The 22,466-nt window shown below is 40.4% G+C and overlaps 1 protein-coding gene across 1 annotated transcript in view; it reads left to right on the top strand.

The window, feature by feature from the left end:
• spata20 (spermatogenesis associated 20) overlaps positions 1 to 22,466 on the top strand; it is a 46,249-nt gene that overhangs the window by 1,993 nt on the left and 21,790 nt on the right. The window contains exons 2-12 of the mRNA XM_042082676.1: positions 184 to 327; positions 452 to 516; positions 845 to 999; positions 2,854 to 2,997; positions 3,524 to 3,725; positions 3,863 to 3,993; positions 10,498 to 10,602; positions 10,898 to 10,972; positions 17,458 to 17,670; positions 18,334 to 18,526; positions 20,798 to 20,966. Of these exons, the coding sequence (XP_041938610.1) occupies positions 184 to 327; positions 452 to 516; positions 845 to 999; positions 2,854 to 2,997; positions 3,524 to 3,725; positions 3,863 to 3,993; positions 10,498 to 10,602; positions 10,898 to 10,972; positions 17,458 to 17,670; positions 18,334 to 18,526; positions 20,798 to 20,966 (1,596 nt within the window). The remainder of the gene's footprint in view (positions 1 to 183; positions 328 to 451; positions 517 to 844; positions 1,000 to 2,853; positions 2,998 to 3,523; positions 3,726 to 3,862; positions 3,994 to 10,497; positions 10,603 to 10,897; positions 10,973 to 17,457; positions 17,671 to 18,333; positions 18,527 to 20,797; positions 20,967 to 22,466) is intronic.

Here is a 22,466-nt window from a genome sequence, read left to right as displayed (position 1 = left end):
CTAAAAGTACGCCCTCTGAGTGTGCATGTCAGTCAAAGTTAACAACTTAGATACCTTATATAACAACATGGAAGACATTTTAGTTTGAAGATTTAGTTGAAGATAGTTAGGTGTGAATGGCGTGATATTTTTGATGCATGAAGCTAATAGATCTGGTGTTAAAAATGTGTTGTCTCTTTACAGGGCAGCTGGAGTAGTTTACTTCAGTATGGCGTCAGGTGGGGAGGGACCTGGTACCTCATCTCCAAGCCCTTACAAATACTCTAACCGCCTGAGTAAAGAGAAGTCACCCTACCTCTTACAGCATGCACACAATCCTGTGGACTGGTGAGACCACTTATTGTACATCAGAATGTGAACCTTAGTTTCTGACAGAACACAAAGTTTTACTTTGTTCTTGTAGCTGAAGAGAGTTTTGTGTTTGAACATGGATGAAACGTTCTGTTGCTAGGTTTCCTTGGGGCCAGGAAGCTTTTGAGAAAGCTAAAAGTGAAGACAAGCCCATATTCTTGTCAGGTGAGATTTTAAAACGAGGAGATCACAATGTTGACACTGAAGGGTTATTGTTATGAATGCTATTGCTCTTTTATTCAGATAGGTGCCATTTTGTTTCTCTACTAGCAACATTTTTTAGACCACTTTCCAATTTGTAATATTGTAGGGACAGTTTCCCGTGCATTGATTAAGCCGAGTCCTAGACTAAAAGTAATGAAAATCTCCACTGAAAGCTTTTAGACTAGGACTAGGTTTAATCCATGTACAGGAAATTGCCTGGTAGTGCTTTAAAAGCACTACAATGTGTAACGTCCTGCATACTATTTACATGAATCTTTTTCCGTTTTAGTTGGTTACTCCACATGCCACTGGTGCCATGTGATGGAGAGGGAGTCTTTTGAGGATGAGGAGATAGGGAAAATCCTCAGTGAACATTTTGTGTGCATTAAGGTGGATAGAGAAGAGAGACCAGATGTCGACAAGGTTTACATGACATTCGTGCAGGTGAAGATTTGGATGTTTTGTTTGCTTGATTCTTCGCGATAAAAAATTTGCCTGGAAAATCCAGAACCTGATAATCTAGAAAGATTAAAGGTCTGGCCAAGAACAATGTAATGGCCTAACTCGAGGGGCGGCAACAAGCATGCATTTAAAAATCTCACTGCACACAATTGGATAACACTAGACCATGTTTACTCTGAATGATTTCGGACTTCAACGCAATCGGATAACACTACGACCAATGTGTACTGTCCTCCAACGTTGCAGCGCTGTCTTCATCAGTTTAGCTGGTTCCCGGGAATGTTGGGGTAAAAGTAACGTGCATCATTGCTCATTGCCAGAATGTCTCGCAGAGACAATTCCATTGTGCTGTCGCGAGAACTCTGGATTTCCAGGGTAATAAAAAATGTTCATAAATACATTTAATACTACTTTCAAATGCATTAGCGTTACATCTATTAAAAAAACAAAAAACAAAAACAATACAATTATTAATGAATACATACATTATTCTGGTGCAAACTGTTTGTTAAGGAAAGGAGACAGTCAAGTTGATACTCAGCCACAAAAAAGACAGGAGACTTTAATTGCCAATAATTTGAATATAATAAAAGATGAGAGTGGTGTTGAAATTGTTTTTGGACAACTGGAGTTTTCTTTTCTAATGTTGTCTTGAGCTTTGATCACAAACTAGACTGGGTAAACCCTGCCTGATCTGCCAGCGACGTTTTTTGCGCCCTGCAGCTCAGGTTGGAAACCTGTGCATCTTTCTCTACTGCTTCCGTTAACATTTTGCCGGGACCAATCACAAACTGGCTTATCTACCTGGCACGCTTTTGGCAGATTTAACACGATGACAATAGAGAACCGACGGCAAAGTCTCTCTCACGACTGTCAATCCAATTCCCTTTAACCTTTCGACGATGCTCAATGTCTTTTTTAAATTAGCAAACAAATTGATCGACTCCCCAGACCTATGTTAAATCTTTAAAGATTGAGCTTGGTCTGGTAGCGAGACTAATCACAGACAGTAGAAGGGCTGCACAATTATTGCAATAGTAATCGTAATCGCAGTATGAACCAATGCCATTACCCAATCGCAAAAGTCCCAATCGCTAGTCATGTACAGTTAATTTTGTCACATTTCTTTTATATTAATTTCATCCAAACAAAGGCACTTCTGGTTGGTGGGTGTGTGTAGGCTCGATGGTGTTTTATGCCCCCAACGTTGTCTTCAAGGCAGCGCTGCCTGGAAGGCACTAGGGTTAGCCATGGGTTAAGTTTAGGGTTGGGGTTAGGATTAGGTGCCTTTAAGTCAGCGGTGGCAGCGCTGCCTGGAAGACGACGTTGGGGGCATAAAACACCATCGAGCGTATGCGTAGTGCGTGAAGGGCACAGAAATTGATTGCTGAGCTTCACAGTCGGTCGGGGGTGCTGTGCTTCTTCTGCACCAGGCATGCTCACCAATCAGGGGTGGCACAAATTAAAGAGACATTTGGAATATTGAACTGAATCAATTGATTGACTTTCAAAAATCATAGTGCTAATCGCAATCACAATATCTGTCAGAAATCTCGGAATTAGATATTTTTCCCAAATTGTGCAGTCCTAGACAGTCTTTAATATTGTACATGCTTACAGTTTATTTATTTGGTGCACAGTTTAGTTTATATTTATACCATTATGAATGCGTTATGAATGCTTTAGTATCTAGTTAAAATAAGATATATTGGTGATATATTGTTCATAAAAAGTTTAGAGTAATACAATCTCTGTGCAGGCTCATCTTGGTACCACTGACATGTAAAAGCTGAGACAGTGATTCATGGTGATGGGAGTTTTTGGCTTCCCCACTAGGCAACAAGCGGAGGTGGAGGATGGCCAATGAGTGTGTGGCTTACGCCTGATCTCCGACCCTTCATTGGAGGGACATACTTTCCTCCTAGGGATAGTGGGCGGAGACCTGGACTGAAAACCATTCTCTCGCGAATTTTGGAACAGGTTGTAATTATACAGATTATGGAGAGCATTGTAGAACAACAAAATATTAATGAGCCAGATATATCCTGTTATTATCAAATGTTGCCATACTGTATCTGGACGATACCTTTGTATGTTTTTGCCGGTATTTTGATTAAAATATGCCCCCACTAAAACCATATGAACATCAAATTTGGCAGCCAGTAGACACCCTTCGGCTTATCTAGTTGTTTGCAGAATGACATAACATATTTTTGTTGACTGTAGTCAAAATATCCTCCTCCTAATGTGGTTTGACAATGTGGTTTGTCACTACCCGGTGATGAGATATTGACATATTCCCATCTGTTTTTAATACGCAAAAGCTGTCCCACCATGGCCTAATTGTGGAAAATGTGTTAATGCAAGGTTTAAAATGGATACATGTTTTTGTCATACTATGTTTGAGTAGGCAGTGTATAGATAAACTTGCAGTAGCTTGTAACACTAGCGAGTAGCCATAGTTTTTTATTTTCCTCATACTGTCTTTCTGTGGTATGTGCTGTAGTGGCAGGGGAACAGAGAGGCGCTAGAGTCCAGTGGGGAGAGAGCACTAGAGGCCCTCAGGAAGGGAACCACCATTGCAGCTAATGAAGGTCAAACACCTCCCTCAGGCCCTGATGTTGCCAACAGATGTTTCCAACAGTTGGCTCATTCCTATGATGAAGACTATGGAGGATTTAGAGAAGCACCTAAGTTCCCTTCACCAGGTAACCAAGTTATTAAAAATGGCTACATTATATCAGCATGTTTTGTTTGTTCAGTCCCAGATAGTGACAATTTGAAGGAAACTGAGCAGACGTTTGACTGCAGGCACTGATGGCACATGAATTCTCCTACTTCACAGTGAATCTGATGTTCCTGATGTCATTCTGGGCGGAGAACCGCACTACCTCTGAGGGCGCAGAGGCCTTGGAGATGGCCTTGCACACTCTTCGTATGATGGCACTCGGGGGCGTCCATGACCACGTGGCACAGGTAATCAAAACATCACATGGATCACAACATGTACAGTTCACTAATCTGAAATGTAAGGTGAAGGATTACAACAACTACAAAAAAGACAGCAAATTTAAACTCAGGGCAGACATACCATCAGACACTCATACATACAGTCAAAGCATAAAAGTCCATTTTAAAATGAGAAGGTTGTGACCATTTTGCCTTTTCATACTTAATGAGTTTACCCACAGTTTGATTATTTGTCATTTTTGTCAATTTAGGAAACCAAAACTAACTTGCCAGCAGATGGGGCAAGAGTAGCACTTGCAAAATCTAAAAAGCACCCACCAAGTGATTGAAGAGAGAACCAGCACAAGTATGGTATTGCAATGATTTAGGCAATGACATAATGCGTGAGTCTTATTGGACTGGATCATCTTTATTTGTTTCAAGATTATGCCCCACTCCTCTGCTCTCCACTCTCCACCGTTTTAAAAGGCATCCTTTATATCTTACACGTTTGTCACCATAATATGATCTGTGGTACTAGTGGATAAAATGAAAACTATGTGCAGTCTTAATCTTCTAGATACTGTTTCATAATGAACACAACACATTTTTTTTTCCTTATGCTACTGTTCAAATGTTTGGGGTCACTTTGAAATCTCCTTGTTTTGAAGAAAAAGCCACATTAAAGCCACATTAAAATAGCACCTGATCAATGGTGTAGACATGAATGTTGCAAGTGACCATTGTAACAGGAATGGTTGATTCTTAATGCAATATCTGTACAGTAGGTGTAAGTGACAGAGGCCTTTTATTAGCTACCATCCATCCAAAGGCGCACTCTGTCTGCTAATACAAAGCCTCACTCAGAAAAGAAAAGAAAGAAAAAAATCATAATTTTTTTGCGTTCTCACACGCTCCCCCGTAATGATAAAGTAACAGGTCTCCTCTGTTCTCACACGAAGGCATTTAACGGGTTCACGTCTCTGCAATCTTTCAAGAGTAAACATGCAAGGTCAGGTGTATTATCTTTGCTACAAACTATTCTAGCTATTATTGCCAAGGGTAGACCGTTCAGAAAGGGTACCACTAATGGTAGGGTCTGAGGTTGATAAATGACCACTTAGAGTTAGCATTCCATTGACCCCCATTCATTTGGATGTCACTTTGACATCAAATAACTTTACATCTAAAGCGTTTTAAGCCTTTATGTGACCACAGTTTATTTCCAAAGAAATACAACATCGTACGACTGATACCTTACCTTGTATCTCACTCTATGACCCCGTAATAAATGGTTTTCTAAATTGTATTTATTACGGGCTTTTTCATTTAAAGCTATAGAGAATTAGAAAGTATTCGGAAAAAAAAAAAAACTATTAAGTGATGTTTTGTTGGATTGGCACTATGTTGGAACAAATCATCTTCCAAAAGCTGCACTTTAACTCAAAGCACGTTCTTAATATTCTGGGTGTGGCTACTAGATGAGTGACTGTGTGACAGTCTGTTGTTCAATGTCACGTCTATGTCACCAAACTGAGCTTGTGATATAAACGATGCCCAGGAAACTGGTTCAAATAGGCTTCACTTCTCTCCATTGAAGTTGTATGACTGCGAGATTTAATCTTTGCTATGTATCTCCAATCTTTGCTAGCTACTGTATTTCTTAACCAGTGGCAGTTACTAGTGTGCTTATGAACTGACCAAGCAGCAGAGCTGCATAAGCATCCTTTTAACCCTTTCCCTTATATTAATAATAATAATAATGCATTTTATATACAGTATAAAGTGCCTTTCAAGACACCTAAGATTGCTTATGCTGTGATTGAAGCACTGTGGCTCTACTGTAAGCTCTAATTTTAAAGATGTATTCAAGAGTGTTTTAAACTAAGTAGCATCTGCTAGATATTGTGAACAATGCAAGCTAACAAAAGCACAGTTTTAGCAACTAACATTAATTTGCAACCAAGAAACATGCCACGAACATTGCCTGAAGCAAGGCTGAATGTCTCAAAAAAATGTCTCATATTATTAGTATAGCGGGTAAATCACCCCCCCCCCCCCTGCCCTTCTCAAACCCGCTTACCAATTGGCTTGTTTTCACACAGAAGAAAAGTGTGTATCGCACTACATTGCAGGTGCAGTGTTTGCTGATTCAACTTTAGCCTTTATCTTGTGTGTAAATGGGGCTCAAGTTTAGAATTTTAAAAGGCTAACTAACTGTTCATTAGATAAGCCTTTTGTAATTATGTTTGCACAGCTGAAACTGTTGCCTTCATTAAAGAAGCAATACGACTGTCCTTCTTTAGAATGGATTTTGTCGAAAGAAATTGACAGATTGAGTTACAAACTATGACAAAAAATAAAGCTTAATCACAGGCCACTGTACAAACTATTACTATTTAGAATGTACAGTGCTGTGCATAAGTTAAGACATGTACCGTATTTTCCGGACTATAAGTCGCACTTTTTTTCATAATTTGGCTGGTCCTGCGATTTATAGTCAGGTGTGACTTATATACGAAAAAAATTATATAATTGGACCTGTTTTTAAATGTTAATTTATATTAACTGACATGAACCCTACATGAAACATTATCATCTACAGCCTTGAGAGAGCGCTCTCAAATGCACAAGTCGTGAAACACACGTGCATACTTAAATCCTCAAATTATGGCCGGGATTCTATTTAGCTGGGCCTCAGATTCGGACAAATAAAAGCCAGTATAATTTTGTTTCAATTTAACTCATAAAAGAGCTCTTTTTAATAATTTATATTGTTGGTTGGTTTAATATTGTTGCCAACGAAGTCATCGTCCTACACCATGAGTTTCCAACACGTTGCTCTCAAGCTACCAGTCTTAGGCCTCTTTGGCTATACGGAATAAGGTTTCCCTTGCAGCACAGCACACGTTCCATGAATGAATGAATGAATGAAAGCGGATGCCTTATCTCGCAATAAGCGGATGGACATCCCGACACTCTTTCATTCATGAAACTTAATAGTGAACCATTGCCATTGATAGCCTACCTGTATGCTGCTCCAAACGAAAAGTATAGGCCTATGTCTCACAGTAAAACGCAAGAAATAAAAGCCTAGCTGACTCGAATAGGCTACAAGCCATGGTCCAAATAAAGGTGCTGTGCCCAGCCATAAATTCAGGATTCACTGTCCCCTAAACATTCCTCACCCGTTATCTAGACATGCATGAAAACATTTGAAAACAAAACTCACTGCCATGTAATATTTGATAGCTGTTTTGCTACTAATTATCTTTCACGTGAATACGCACAGAAAGTGAAAGTAGGCCTACTATGCGCTCCGTGTCTGTCTGTTCACGTCCGCAATCGATTATAACGTTACTCAAATGAAGAACACATCCATGTTCTCTCGCGTTATATTATAGGCTGTCATGCTTCTGTATTTGCGGTTCCTGATCGCTAAACGTTTGTTTTCCTTTCCTGTCGATAGCGGTTGATGTAGAAGCACGTAATAGGCTATAATAATTGCATTTAGCGGTGACAAATCCTGCTGAGAGAGAGAGAGAGAGAGAGCAAAGAGAGAGAGGCACCCCCAAAGTGGTCCTGCATGCGCGCGCGTGTGTGTGTCTCTGCATGGGGTTCAATTGAAGTCAGAGTTGGTCCGCATTCAGGCCGCTCCATTATTAGATTAACGTCAGACAGCGCTGCAAAATGTGTGGGAATTTCTCGCATTATGATGGCTAGCGTTGCGGGACTTTTATTAGTATGCTCAATACTTAGTAATAATTTATGCGCAATCCCGCGCTGAAATTTAGGCCCTGGTTTTAAATGCGCATCTTTTTTTCTCTCGCTCTCTCGGTGAGCATTTGTTCTGCTGCCAGCTTGTGCCAATAGCCTATATCGTTCAAAATGCTTGATTGCATTGCATTCTCCACTAAAAGCTAAAAATTCATGTACCACATCAGCATTTTTGTTCAGTGAATCTTTTGTAAATTGCTTTACAATAGCGTCGGGCACTATTCACTCCTTCGTCTTCAACATTCCCTGTAGAATTCTCAATATTTTTGGCCTCAATTTGTCCAGTTACATAGTCTGTCTGTTCTTAGTCTTGGATTTTGTGAAATAAATTTCTAAATAGGCTATCACCTGCTTGCTGCACTTCGGTCTGCACGTCCTTTTAAAACCGCATATTTTTCTCTCTCAAGCATTTAATCTGCTGCCGGCTTGTCTCTCCACATCGTCCAAAATACTTGATTGCATTGCATTCTCCACATTTTTTGCTAAATTTTCATGTACCATATAAGCATTTTTGTTCAGTGAATCTTTTGTAAATTGCTTTACAATTACCATCGGGCCTATAGGCCTATTGCCTGGCTTGCCTCAGCTTCGGTCACGTCCTTTTAAAACCGTCTTTTTCTCTATCGTGAGCATTTAATCTGCTGCCAGCTTGTGACTCCACATCGTCCAAAATACTTGATTGCATTGCATTCTCCACATTTTTAGCAAAATTTTCATGTATCATATCAGCATTTTTGTTCAGTGAATCTTTTGTAAATTGCTTTACAATTACCGTCGGGCCTATAGGTCTATAGCCTGGCTTGCTTCAGTCACGTCTAAAACTGCATCTTTTTCTCTCTTGTGAGCATTTAATCTGCTGCCAGCTTGTGACTCCACATCGCCCAAAATGCTTGATTACATTGTATTCTCCACATTTTAGATACATTTTGGTGTACCACATGTTATTTTCTTTCAGTGAATCTTTTGCTTTGCAATTACCTTCCTGCCCTCCTCTTGGCTGCCTTCACTCTTTCGTCTTCATTAACATTAATCTTTTTGGCCTCAATAATCCAGTTACATAGTCTCTGTTTTTGGTTTTGGATTTTGTGAAATACATTTCTAAATAAATGCGACTTATAGTCCGGTGCGACTTATATATGTTTTTTTCCTGTTCATGACGCATTTTTTGACTTATACTCAGGAGCGACTTATAGTCCGGAAAATACGGTATTTATATAATAACATTTATTTATTTACGATACATGATACATTCACAAAAAACTGATGTCCTTAAAGGCTTGATTTTTCCTCATTTTGATTTATATTCCTCCTTTTAGCCAATTTTATCATGGTGTCTTAACTTTTGCACAGCACTGTATAAACTATATAGACTTCTCTTTCATGTCATTACACTGTATTGGTGCTGTGCAGGTCGAATTGAGTGCCTGTCACTTTAAGGTTGTGAGGCTTGCTTGATTCTCACGGTTTTAAGCTAACTTAGTAGCGTTGTTGTGCATGGTGCATAAGGATATGTGGATGAAATATATTATGTTTTCCATGTCGTTTGGTAAAATAAATGCTCAAAAGCCTAACAACTCGAAGCAAATCTATCTTGGATTATAGGAGATAAGTGTCTTGTATCATTTCTATGATTTTGGTGAGCCCTACAGGAAATTACAAACTATCTCCAGATGTAAATGGTTGCATATCCTATAAGACCTATCCTAGACCTTAGTTGCACAGCCTAGGTATGTTAGCAACACAGGGCTTGAAAGCATTGACTGTATAACAAACAAAAACAAAACAATGCATGGAATTTATCTGGAATAGGCTAGGCTACTGAAGGTATGGGCGAGCTACCTCGCTGTCGTGTTTAATTTGGTTCATTGGTTAACATAATGTAGGCTACGTTTTTTTGCACAAAATTGCGTCTGCTGATAAAATTAAACATAAACACAAACAAACGTGATCTCCTGTGGAATCCCTGACTGCGCCTTCAACGTTAGCCTACTATTATTTGTTGACATCAAACCTGAAGGAACTGCAGCTGTTCCCGAAGTTCACTTGCGTGTTTTTTTTTTTTTTTTTAATTAGGCAATTGTTTTGCAGCAGCGCTTGAATGGCGCTGCTGACTACATTGTAGGGGAAACACTGCAGAAGTTGAATGCTTTAACATTTTTAAATTCCGCATACTGTGACATCGTGCTGCGACGTGGTTATGGATGTTCGGAATCGTTAGTTAACGTGTGGATGTGTACGATTCCGATGGATCGGAACGTTTGGAACCGGCTCCAAACCGGAAACTGGAACCGATTCCCAAGCCTAGCAGAAGGTACACCTTTCTCGTTGGAATTTGACGCCAAGAACCCTTGACCATGCGTCAGACCTTTGACGAGTAGGGAGTGAGACTGGGTTGATTTTTAATGGCTTTGATGTGTGTTTATCAGGCCCATAAGTCTTATGCATTAAATAGCTTGAAGACAATTACACTTGAATTGTTTGAACTGTGATGAGATCTTATCAATTTAACATATTTAATCATTTCACAATGACAGAATGTGAAATCTTGTCCTTGTCACCCCCAATGCAAGGGTATTATATTATAGTATTACAGTAGGCTACTATAGTGTAATACACCATCTATAAAAGTTCTAGATTTTTTAAACTTTGACTGATGTTTTCTCCTATTTTACTTTCATTTTGTACTTTCAATAAGACTCTCCCTCCATCTCTTGTGCTTTCTCTCTCCCTCCCCTTCCTTCTCTGTTTTCTCAGGGTTTTCACCGTTACTCCACAGATTCCTCTTGGCATGTGCCCCACTTTGAGAAGATGTTGTACGATCAGGCCCAGCTGGCGGTGGCCTACATCACAGCTTACCAGGTGTGTTTGTTTATGTGCATCTGTATGTGTCTTCATTCTGGATAGTCATAGATCACAACCTAGACTAACACACTTATTCAGCATAAAGCTTGAAGGTTAATTTTATTGGGTGGGAAGGGAATGCCCCAGTTTGTTTGTTTTCCAAGCATTCATTCTCCGCTATACACTTTTTAAAAAATAATGTATTGTATTCTTTGGTAAGAAGTAGGGTTTTCTAAGGGCATATCATATTAGCTTACATTTGACTTGAAAGGCTACATTAAGACATATGTCTCTTTGGTTGGGTTGGCCACAGGTGTCCAAGGAACAGTTTTTTGCAGATGTGGCTCGTGACGTGCTGCTCTATGTCTCTCGGGATCTGAGTGACAAGGTGAGCCATCTTCCCCCTCATTAGTGCCGGCGTCTGTTAGCCCCTGCTGACGCGGCACCGTACCACTGGCGACAGATTGCTGAACATCTCCCACATAGCCAAAGCCCCTCGTTTTGAGGTCAACTCATTTCTGTACTGTAGAAGGAACACAATGGCCAAACCATAGTGTGGTGATGAATTGGCCTACCCTTACATGTAGAGGTCACAATTTAGACTAACTATATTGGTTATGATTATGTTTTCCATGATTTATAGAGTAATTCTACGTTAAGAAAACATGGTAATATAAGGCACATTCACCAGTGGTCATTTTTGTTAAAAAAATAATGGAATAATTAATGTCTTATTTTTTATATAGTATAATTGTCATACCAGGTAATCCAGTGGGGAAGGATTATGATTAGAGGCAAGTGTTCTTTTGCTTTTTACGACATAATATGGAAGGACGATAGGAGATTGTCTCTGTTTTTTATTTAGTTCTGAACATTTTTTGTACTGAAGTAAAGATATTCTTTTATAGAGTATATTCTCTATTTACAAAGTGGATTAATACTGTAACATAAGCAATTTAGCACAAAGTAGGTACAGTATTAATGTACTGTAATATAAACAGTGATATGTTAGATATTGTAATGATAAAAAATAAGAGGGTTCCAGGAGCTCCACATATTTGGCCCATGATTTTGATTGGGAGCTGATGGCTTAATATTGCAGATAATATGTATATGAATATTCCTAAAATTAGAGTAGCTTGCTCACTGCCACCCCCAAAGATATGCCTGTGATGATGAATATTGCTCCTTTTTAAATTTCTTAGTTTCTGTTATTAATCTTCTGGTGTCATCTTGGCAACTACAACATGGAAACCATCAAAGATGCCACATTTAGATCAGTATTTTACAAAGCTTTTTGAATAAGGTTGCCATATGCCATTTAAGATATTTTACTCACTGTCTCTGTAGTTTTGTTCAGTTATGATCATCTTCCAGTGGAAAAAGCAGACATTTCGCCAAACTGCTTTAAAACCTCAGTGAGAAACATATTAACATAAAAATAACACTTCTTGTATATCATAGTATATGATTAGCTGATTACATCATTTTCAGTTTGGATCAACATTCATTTACTGTGTCCAAGTCCAATTTGAATTCACTGGAATGGTTCCTGACCACAGTGAACACAAGGAATGTGTACTGGTAGAACAAGGCTGATGTGTTGTATGCAGACATTACTCTTTCTAATCTTTGAGTTTGAGCTTTTATCGCTTTGGGTCTTTGCTAGTATTCATATACCTGGTTGTGAACACACCGCACCACTACATTATCACAGTCATTCTGTGGTCTAGGACAAACTGTCAAACCCTGCACTACAGTATACTATAGTGCAGCCTGTCCCTGCCTGCATGTATATTCAGGTCAAATGCATACAAGGATACAAGGAAGTTTATTGTCACATGCATATAGTTACTGGAAGTAAGAAATGCAGTGAAATTATGTCTGGTGTCAGCCTATTTGTGCATTAATGGGGGAGGGGGTAAAAAGTGCAGTAGAAGAGGGGTTTAGTAGATTAAGTGGCAAGGGCTGCATAAAAAAGGTGGGGGAGGATTGGGATTGGGTGGGGGGCACCAACAAGGAGCACCCAAGAGCAACAGGGGCAAGGAAAAACTCCCTTACCAAGGAAGAAACCTTGGGCAGATCCACGGCTCACTGCCAGGGGTCTTGGTGTGTGTTGGGGGGATGACCGGGGAGATGGGATAGTATTGCAAGCAGAGTACTATTGCAAGCAGAGTACTGTATGTAATGTATGTGAGTGATGACAGTGAAGATGTGTGTGTGGGCGGGAGGGGAGTGGAGCAGTGACTGTGTGTGTGTGTGTGTGTAGTGTGTGTGTGTGGGTAGGTGGGGGCAGTGTGCTGTAAGTATGTAGAGGATGTGTGTTGGAGAAGATCCTGAAGACAATGTGCTGTGTATGTGGGGGTGGGGGGGGCAGTGTGCAGCAAGTATGTAGAGGAGGCTTACTGTAGCAAGCAGTGTGCTGTATGTATGTGAAGTGATGACAGTGATGATGTAAGTGTGTGTGTTGGGGATGGGGGTGGGGTGGGGGGGGGGGGGGGGGGGGGCAGAAAGGCTAGGCAATCAAGGACATGGGTAGATGGAGGAGAAATCAAAAATAATAAATAAAAAGTGTGCAAAAGTTGGAGAAAGTCAGATATGTGTGTGTGTGTGTGTGTGTGTGTTTTGATGTGTGATGAAATAAGAAAATAAATAAAAGATCTGTAGCATAGGGAGAGGGATGTAAAAGTGCTAAAAGTCTTGTAGGTGTGTGTGGGTGTGTGTGTGTGTGGGGGGGGGGGGTCATGAGTGCTGAGGAGTGAATGTGTGCAAAGTCAGTATAGTGTGAGTTCAGAGTTCGGATGGCCTGGGGATAAAAACTTCTCCTGAGTCTCTCAGTTCTGGCTTTGTGACTACATAGGCGTCTTCTTGATTTCAGCGGTAGGAATAATCCATTGTTAGGATGAGAAGAGTCCTTCAGAATCTTTTGGGCTCTTAGGAGTACTCTTCTGGAATAGATATCTTGTAGAGCAGGGAGTTGAGTTCTTATAGTACGTTCAGCTGAGCGCACTACTCTCTGCAGAGTACTACAATCTCTAAGCTGAAGTGTAGTGTAGCTGAAGTGTAGAAGGCCTTCATGATGGATGTAGAAACTTTGAATTTCCTTAGCTGACGAAGGAAGTAGAGTCGTTGTCTGGACTTCTTCAGAACATATTGAGTGTTAACAGTCCATGTTAAGTCTTCAGTAATGTGGACACCAAGGTATTTAAAACTTGTGACTCTCTCTACAGCTGATCATTAGTGGGGTGTAACTGTAGTTCTGCTGCTGCCTTCTGTAATCCACTACCATTTCCTTGGTTTTATTGATATTCAGTGTCAAGCTGTTAGATTGACACCACTGTGCCACCTCATCAACCTGATCCAAGTAGAACTGTTCATTGTTGTTACTAATCAGGCCCAAGATCACTGTGTCATCTGCAAACTTGATGATGGAGGTATGACTACTGTTGGCTTTGCAGTCATGTGTGTAGATGTTGTACAGCAGTGGACTCAAAACACAGCCTTGGGGAGCACCAGTGCTGATGGTTAATGAGTCAGATGTCAGACCCCCCACTCTAACCACTTGTGAACGGTTGGTGAGGAAGTCAAATATCCAGTGACACAGGGTGGTGTTCAGTCCTAAGGCCTTCATCTTTGTGACCAAAGTGAGCGGTACTATCGTGTTGAATGCTGAACTAAAGTCAATGAACAGCATCCTCACATAATTCCCATTCCCCTCCTCCAGGTGAGTTAAGGTGGTGTGCATGAGGTTTGAGATGGCATCCTCTGTAGACCTGTTGGCTCAGTAAGCAAATTGGAGGGGGTCGAAGGAGGCAGGGAGGGATGAGCAGATAATGTTTTTCACAAGCTTCTCAAAACACTTCATCACTGTAGACGTCAGGGCTACTGGGCGGTAGTCATTCAGACATGATGGACTTTTGTTTTTCGGTACTGGAACAATAACAGACTGCTTGAGGCAAGTAGGAACTGTCTCTTGAGCCAATGATGTGTTAAAGATATAAGTGAACACAGGAGCTAACTGAGCAGCGCAGGATTTCAAAACCCTGTTAGAAATTCCATCCGGTCCAGTAGCTTTTCTACAATTTACCCTCCTAAAGGCATTGCTCACATCGACCTCAGAGACACAGAAAGGTGCATCCTCATTTGCTTCATATGCTGCAGCTAGTCCAATATAGTCTGTGTTTTTCATGTCAAAGCGAGCATAAAAAGCATTAAGTTCATCAGGGAGGGCTTTACTCACATTCATCATAGGAGGGGACTTTCTTTCAAAACCAGTGATGGTTCGGAGTCCTTTCCACACTCGTGCTGGATCACCCTCCAAGAAATCAGCTTCAACTCTGTCTCTATAGCGCCGCTTAGCATCTTTAATAGCACTACGTAAACTATAAGATGCTGCTTTGTAATCCGTCATATCCCCTGAAATAAGCCCAGCATTATAAGTCATGGTGCGTGTCTTTAATGCCGTTCTCACTTCTCTATCCACCCATGGCTTCTGGTTAGGGAAGCTTCGGATCTTTACAGTTGGGATGATGGAATCAGTTAGCATATTGATGTAACTCAATGATACTTCCGTAAACTCATTGATGTCAGCAGAGTTCGTCTTGAACATCTCCCAGTCAACGTTGCTAAGGGCGTCCTGTAGCCTGGCTTCCGATTCGTCAGTCCAGCGCTTGACCTCCTTCGTCAGTCGGTCCGTCCGACTTCTCTGTTTGTACATAGGCAGTAGGAAAACAGCGGCATGATCTGATTTTCCGAAAGCTGGTAGAGACTTCGCTTTGTAACTGTTCTTGAACTGTGTGTAGCAGTGATCCAGTGTGTTGTCACCACGTGTAGGGAAGTGAATGTGTTGAATAAATTCAGGCATGGACCGGTTCAGATGTACTTGATTGAAATCACCGGCCACAATAAGCGCAGCTTCAGGGTGCGTGTGTTGTTGTCTATTTAACACTTCTTGCAATTCTGAAACCGCAGCATCTGTGTTGGCTTGTGGAGGAATGTAGACAGCGTTGAATATTACCGAAGTAAACTCACGGGGCAGGAGTACAGTGTATGTGTGTACTCTTGATTCCACATGACCTATCACACGTATAATCCGGGTGACAAAATCAATAAAATTGATGTCAAAAAGATTTCAAGTAAAAAAGTAATACCATTTTATTATTGTTTATCAGTTACAGATTTCAAGTAAAAAAGTAATACCATTTTATTTATTTACAAAAAGTCCTTTGACAACACTGGGGAAAGAAGAAGACATATCATTCACAGCCTAACAGCATGTCCAGACAGGATGCGATGAGAGCAAACATTAGTGATAAAATTTGTTTAATTACATTGTTTTTAATTGGAGTGTCCAAACTGCAAGCGATGCGAGCAGCGCGATGCAACACAACGTTTTGAGAGAACTTTTGTCGGACGACCCGTTTCTATTTTCTTTCTGTTGCTCTCGTTGCTCTGCTATTTTGGATGAATGAAATATGGTGCAATAGAAGGGCATATTTAATGGATTCAGTGTAGACAGACATACATAGACGGTCGCTCGCTCAGATCCTATTAGGACATTGTGTAATACAGAGCATATCATGTACCGTAATTTCCCAACTATTAGCCGCGGTTTATACATTGATTTTGCAATTTTTTTTCAGCTATGAGTTTAATACACAGGGGTAGTTAATATGGTATTAATATGTTTGTTTGTTTTTTAACTTGCATAAAACACTGTCCTTCAGGCCCCGGCTGTGGCGCGACTGGCTGGGGCACCTGCACCGTACGCCGGCGACCCGGGTTCGATTCCCGCCCTGTGGTCCTTTCCGGATCCCATCCCTACTCTCTCTCTCCCACTCACTTCCTGTCATTCTTCACTGTCTTGTCATTAAAGGCATAAAAAGGCCAAAAAAAATATACTTAAAAAAAAAAAAACACTGTCCTGCGGTTTATACACAATGCGGCTAATACACAGGCAGGAAATTACTGTAACAAAATCATTCCTGCGAACAGAGATTAAGAATAGTTATTTCTATTGCATACTGTGTATGTGTGTACTCTTGATTCTGCATGACCTATCACACGTATAATCCGGGCGACAAAATCAATAAAATTGATGTCAAAAAGACTATATTTGATTTCATAATGGCCAGAGTGGGCCTAATAGGTCTGCCTGCATGTGAACACACATGGTCCAGAACACGGCCACGTGTCTGCTCTAGGACTTGTCAGTCCACTGCCTGTTGCCCTCCACTTGCTCCCTGTGGCTGCTCACAACCACATTCTATATAGTGTGGCGTACAAGATGAAAAGCATGTTCTTACCATGACCATAACATGACAGAAAATGTCAACTCCATAATTGAACCGACATATTGATACAAATAACAAGAAAATCCCTTGGCAGTTATATTTCATGACATATGGCATCACACTATACTGGTCTAGGGATGAAATCCCCTTGAAAAAGTCAAACATCATTTCCACTACATTTTCCGCAAATATTCTTCCAAAATGCATCAGTTTTCATCAGTCAGCTCACTCAGCTGTTTTATGGTTGATATGTGTATGGCAAGTGTGCTGTACTTCTTAGCTCACTAGTTTAGTCAAAAGCATCCATAAAGCATCTTAAACAGCTGTCTTTTCAGCACTGCAGTCTACAGTCTGCCTTTGCCTAGCTAGTATGCCAGCATGGGAGCTTGTGATATCAAGTGCCATACATTTTATATCTTCTGTTTTTAGACTGTTGTTGACATGAAATGTCATGAGTCATCTGTTTTATGATAATTTTAAATTACATTTGTTCATTCTGGATTAATAATGTAAGCCTCCAAATAGTGTTTTAGGGGATCCCAGTGACAGATCCTATTCCTCTTTATGCTAATCTCTGCAGTCTGGGGGCTTCTACAGTGCAGAGGATGCGGATTCTCTGCCCACGCCTGAATCCAGTGAGAAGAAAGAGGGGGCTTTCTGCGTGTGGACTGCTGCAGAGATTAGACAGCTGCTGTCTGAGATCGTAGAAGGTGCCACTGGTGGAGCCACCAAGGCAGATATCTTCATGCACCACTATGGCGTCAAAGAGCAAGGCAACGTGGAGCCTGAGCAGGTGTGTGTGTGTGTGTGTGTGTGTGTGTGTGTGTGTGTGTGTGTGTGTGTGTGTGTGTGTGTGTGTGTGTGTGTGTGTGTGTGTGTGTGTGTGTATTCTCCAAGACATTAATGGGTAGACATTAGACAATATTCAGGCACAACACAACCACAAAGTTGCTGAGTATCTTGAATGCCTAATTTCCAGATGTGGATGCATGCATTATGAAGAGATGTTTAATAGCAGACTTTGTATTGACTCTCAGATGTGGATGTATGCATTATGAAGAGATGTTTAATAGCAGACTTTGTATTGACTCTCAGATGTGGATGTATGCATTATGAAGAGATGTTTAATAGCAGAATTTGTATTGACTCTCAGATGTGGATGTATGCATTATGAAGAGATGTTTAATAGCAGACTTTGTATTGACTCTCAGATGTGGATGTATGCATTATGAAGAGATGTTTAATAGCAGACTTTGTGTTGACTCTCAGATATAGCAGACTTTGTATTGACTCTCAGATGTGGATGTATGCATTATGAAGAGATGTTTAATTCAGATGTGGATGTATGCATTATGAAGAGATGTTTAATAGCAGACTTTGTGTTGACTCTCAGATGTGGATGTATGCATTATGAAGAGATGTTTAATAGCAGACTTTGTGTTGACTCTGAGGGTAGGATCCACACGGGGAGCTCCTGGGCCAGAATGTGCTCATTGTCCGCTACTCTGAGGAGCTCACAGCAGCCCAGTTTGGCCTGGATGTGGAGAGGGTTAATGAGATCCTGGCCAGCAGCAGGACCAAGCTGGCTGAAGTGAGAAGAGCACGACCCCCACCCCACCTGGACTCTAAAATGCTGGCCTCGTGGAATGGTACGAGCTTATGGCTCCATATGATCTCAACCCTCAGGGCATGGACGGATGCCAGAGGACTAATTTGAAATGACTGCCCATTTAGAGCTGATGCGCTTTTTGGGAATTCTCACAGGACTGTACCATGTCAGGATAACAAATGTGAAGATTCTGTCACATGTAATGGTTAGGGCTTCAGATCGGCTTTGCCTCCAAAATGTATTGATCATCCGTTAAAACTAATTATCAATGTAATGCTATGACTAAACAGCAGCCTGTGACAGTAAGCTGTTATTGCATCTAAAATTCTAAGCGCTTAGAGTGACAATTACCATTGATAGTAACATGACACAGAAATTGACATGGACAATGATGGCAAATGACAGGTCTGGGTTTTGCCAAGCCAAGCCAAGTCAATGTTAATTAGTCACGGATTTCAAGTAAAAAAGTAATACCATTTTATTATTGTTTATCAGTTACAGATTTCAAGTAAAAAAGTAATACCATTTTATTATTGTTTATCAGTTACAGATTTCAAGTAAAAAAGTAATACCATTTTATTTATTTACAAAAAGTCCTTTGACAACACTGGGGAAAGAAGACATATCATTCACAGCCTAACAACATGTCCAGACAGGATGCGATGAGAGCAAACATTAGTGATACAATTTGTTTAATTACATTGTTTTTAATTGGAGTGTCCAAACTGCAAGCGATGCGAGCAGCGCGATGCAACACAACGTTTTGAGAGAACTTTTGTCGGACGACCCGTTTCTATTTTCTTTCTGTTTCATTCGTTCATTTCATTCGGATTCAGTGTAGACAGACATACATAGACGGTCGCTCGCTCAGATCCTATTAGGAAATTGTGTAATACATGTACCGTAATTTCCCAACTATTAGCCGCGGTTTATACATTGATTTTGCACATTTTTTTCAGCTATGAGTTTAATACACGGGGGTAGTTAATATGGTATTAATATGTTTGTTTGTTTTTTAACTTGCATAAAACACTGTCCTGCAGGCCCCGGCTGTGGCGCGACTGGCTGGGGCACCTGCACCGTACGCCGGCGACCCGGGTTCGATTCCCGCCCCGTGGTCCTTTCCGGATCCCACCCCTACTCTCTCTCTCCCACTCACTTCCTGTCATTCTTCACTGTCCTGTCGTTAAAGGCATAAAAAGGCCAAAAAAAATATTTAAAAATAATATTTTATACACAATGTGGCTAATACACAGGCAGGAAATTACTGTAACAAAATCATTCCTGCGAACAGAGATTAAGAATAGTTATTTCTATTACTTGGTGTTTTATTCACCTATGAAATAGTTATCTTGGAGGAAAACATTAATTTCAGGTTCCTCTCAGCCTTTTTCAAAGCCTTCAGGAGTATCTTAGAGCCATTTGAAAAATTGGATGAATAATGCATTGGGGGACAATAGTGACTAATGAATTAAAAGCTTGAATTAAATGACAGAGGCATTGTTTAATCAGTCTTTTTGCGCATACCTCCTCCATTATCCTTTCCAAATTCCCATTTGATATCTCTACCTGTAAAGTTACTTCCCTTCCCTTTCTGGCTGCTTGTGGTGTAGGGAGATATCGAGAAGTTTGACTAAGTAATGAGTCAGCGGTTTTAAAGTTGTACAATAATAAATGACACTGTTGCCGTGCATCATTTATCTGGAGTGCCAAGTCCAAGACATGCAAGACACTGACATTGGTTATACTGGTGGAAAAGCCTTTAATTAAAGGGTGCCTATCATGTTATGTCTTTCCTGTGGAAGTCTGTGATTGAGGCACAGCATTGCTTGTAAATAGCTTTAGTGTGATAGACATATACAAAGTAAAGCTGTTATTAGTCAGCTACAAGGCCAAAGGTGGACACTGCTAAAAAAGTAAATAATATAACCAATGTTCAAGCATCCCATGGCATGACTCATGGCAACCCAAGACCCATGATTCAAGTCTAGTTAGGGACTATGCTCCTAAAAACAATGGTGAAAAATGAGAAAGTCATATTTTAAAAGCATTTTTAAATGTATGTCCCTGATAATATACTTTTATGTATGTGCTAATTATTTGTAATGTGTAAGGTAATATACTAATTTCTTTGAGAGGTGTTCTTTGTGAACATATTTAAGGACACATCTGAGGCTTGTAATTGTATGTGACAATGACTACTACTACTACTACTGCTACTACTACTACTACTACTACTACTACTACTAATAATAATAATAATAATAATAATAATAAGAATGGTAATACTAATTTCTCCTCTTCACTACAGGTTTGATGTTGTCTGGCTTTGCTTGTGCGGGAGCAGTACTGGGAGATAAGGCCCTGCTGAAGAGAGCTGAAGAGGCAGCTCGCTTTCTGCAGAAGCACCTCTGGGATGAGGGGGACCGAAGGATTTTGCACTCGTGTTACCGTGGCCAGGAGATGGAGGTGGAGCAGATGTAAGCCTGCAGCATTATCTTTCTTAGAAGTCTCTTTAATGTTAGTATGCAGCCTCAGAAATAAACCTTCACTTGCCTGAATATGCTGAAGTCCTTAAGAGGGACTCTTAATGAAATAGTACAGTAGGTTTCACAACATCTTTGAATGTTACTGTTGAGTGATTTTGTTAGTTTATTTTGCATAGTGTCTGGTGCTTTTACAATGTGTATTAAGGTAATGATATGTGTAAATGTTGGCATGGCTGGCGGTTCAGGGTAAAATTGGTTTTATTATCATAGTAGTGAACAGTCCAGTTGAACATAAATGCACATAGGCTCATCAAGAGGTTTAGGATGACAGTGGCACAAAACACATGCCATTTCACCACGAGTTGTCATGGCAGTCAGTGCCCTATATAACAGTATAGGCATCATGGTACCGTTATCGGTAAGATAGCTCTCAGAATATGTGATGGTATGACAGCATGTGAGACAGCCTATTATTGACATGGAAATGCCATGACAATTACTAATGGCAGTGACATGACACTGACACGGCCAAGGAACATGACGTCATGATGATTTATGATATATGATATCATATCCGCTAGAACATGTTGATGATATTTTTTTGTGCAAGGTTCAAAGGAAGTCTTACCTAGGTTTTCAAAAGAATCTAATTAAGTTTGTTCAATTCAGTAGAACTTCATGTAGCTTTGAGTTGGTTTTTTTACCTTTGCGTTGTTTTATTATAGGTTTGACAGCTTTGAGTGTTTTGATGTGGTTGGTGAAAACTTTCCAGAGAAATAAGTGACAATTTATCATGTGTTTTTGTCACTCCCGTCATAGCTGCCACTTCACTTTTTTCAAAGATATTCTCACAGGTCCCACACTACTTGCAGTGAATAGACACTGCAAAAACAAGTACTTAGAGTAAGACAAAAATCAGCCAGGGAATACTCTCCACAGAGGTGGTTTGCTAACAAGTGCAACAACTGTTGATGAAAAATGACCTGGCTCCCTTAGCCATTTATCATACGATGTACAGCCTACCTTGCTCTAGAAATGTTCCAACTCCCATTTCTGCACATTCTGCTGTAGGCCCAGGGAAAGTAGCACACCTACTTCATTTTCACAATCAGCTCTTGCTCTGTAATGTTCAGGGTTGGTGTCTGATAAACAGATTTCTGCACTGACCATTAGGAGTCATAGAAATATCAAACCAACAAGACATTTATTCATTTGACAGTTTAATCCACTGGCACTAATTTGGTTGCATAGCAACATGTACAGCACAGACACAATTTCACATTCTTGGTAACACCCAATCCCATTGATATGACATAGAATGCAGAGAATACTGTTGATTTATGTTTAACATGCTTCTAGTTTGTTACCGTGCTGTAAGCTTACGTCAGACTTTCAGGTGTTGAGCCTGGCTTGTACCACTTGTACAACAGTAATTAGTGGTTGTAGCATGCAGCCCCACAAAGTATTGCCCATAGTCAGCGTGGCCTCATT

Source organism: Alosa sapidissima, chromosome 24, assembly GCF_018492685.1.
Source record: "Alosa sapidissima isolate fAloSap1 chromosome 24, fAloSap1.pri, whole genome shotgun sequence".
Classification (NCBI taxonomy): Eukaryota; Metazoa; Chordata; class Actinopteri; order Clupeiformes; family Clupeidae; genus Alosa; species Alosa sapidissima.
The sequence above is the reverse complement of the archived record's forward strand: the minus strand, read 5'-3'. Positions and strand labels throughout refer to the sequence as shown.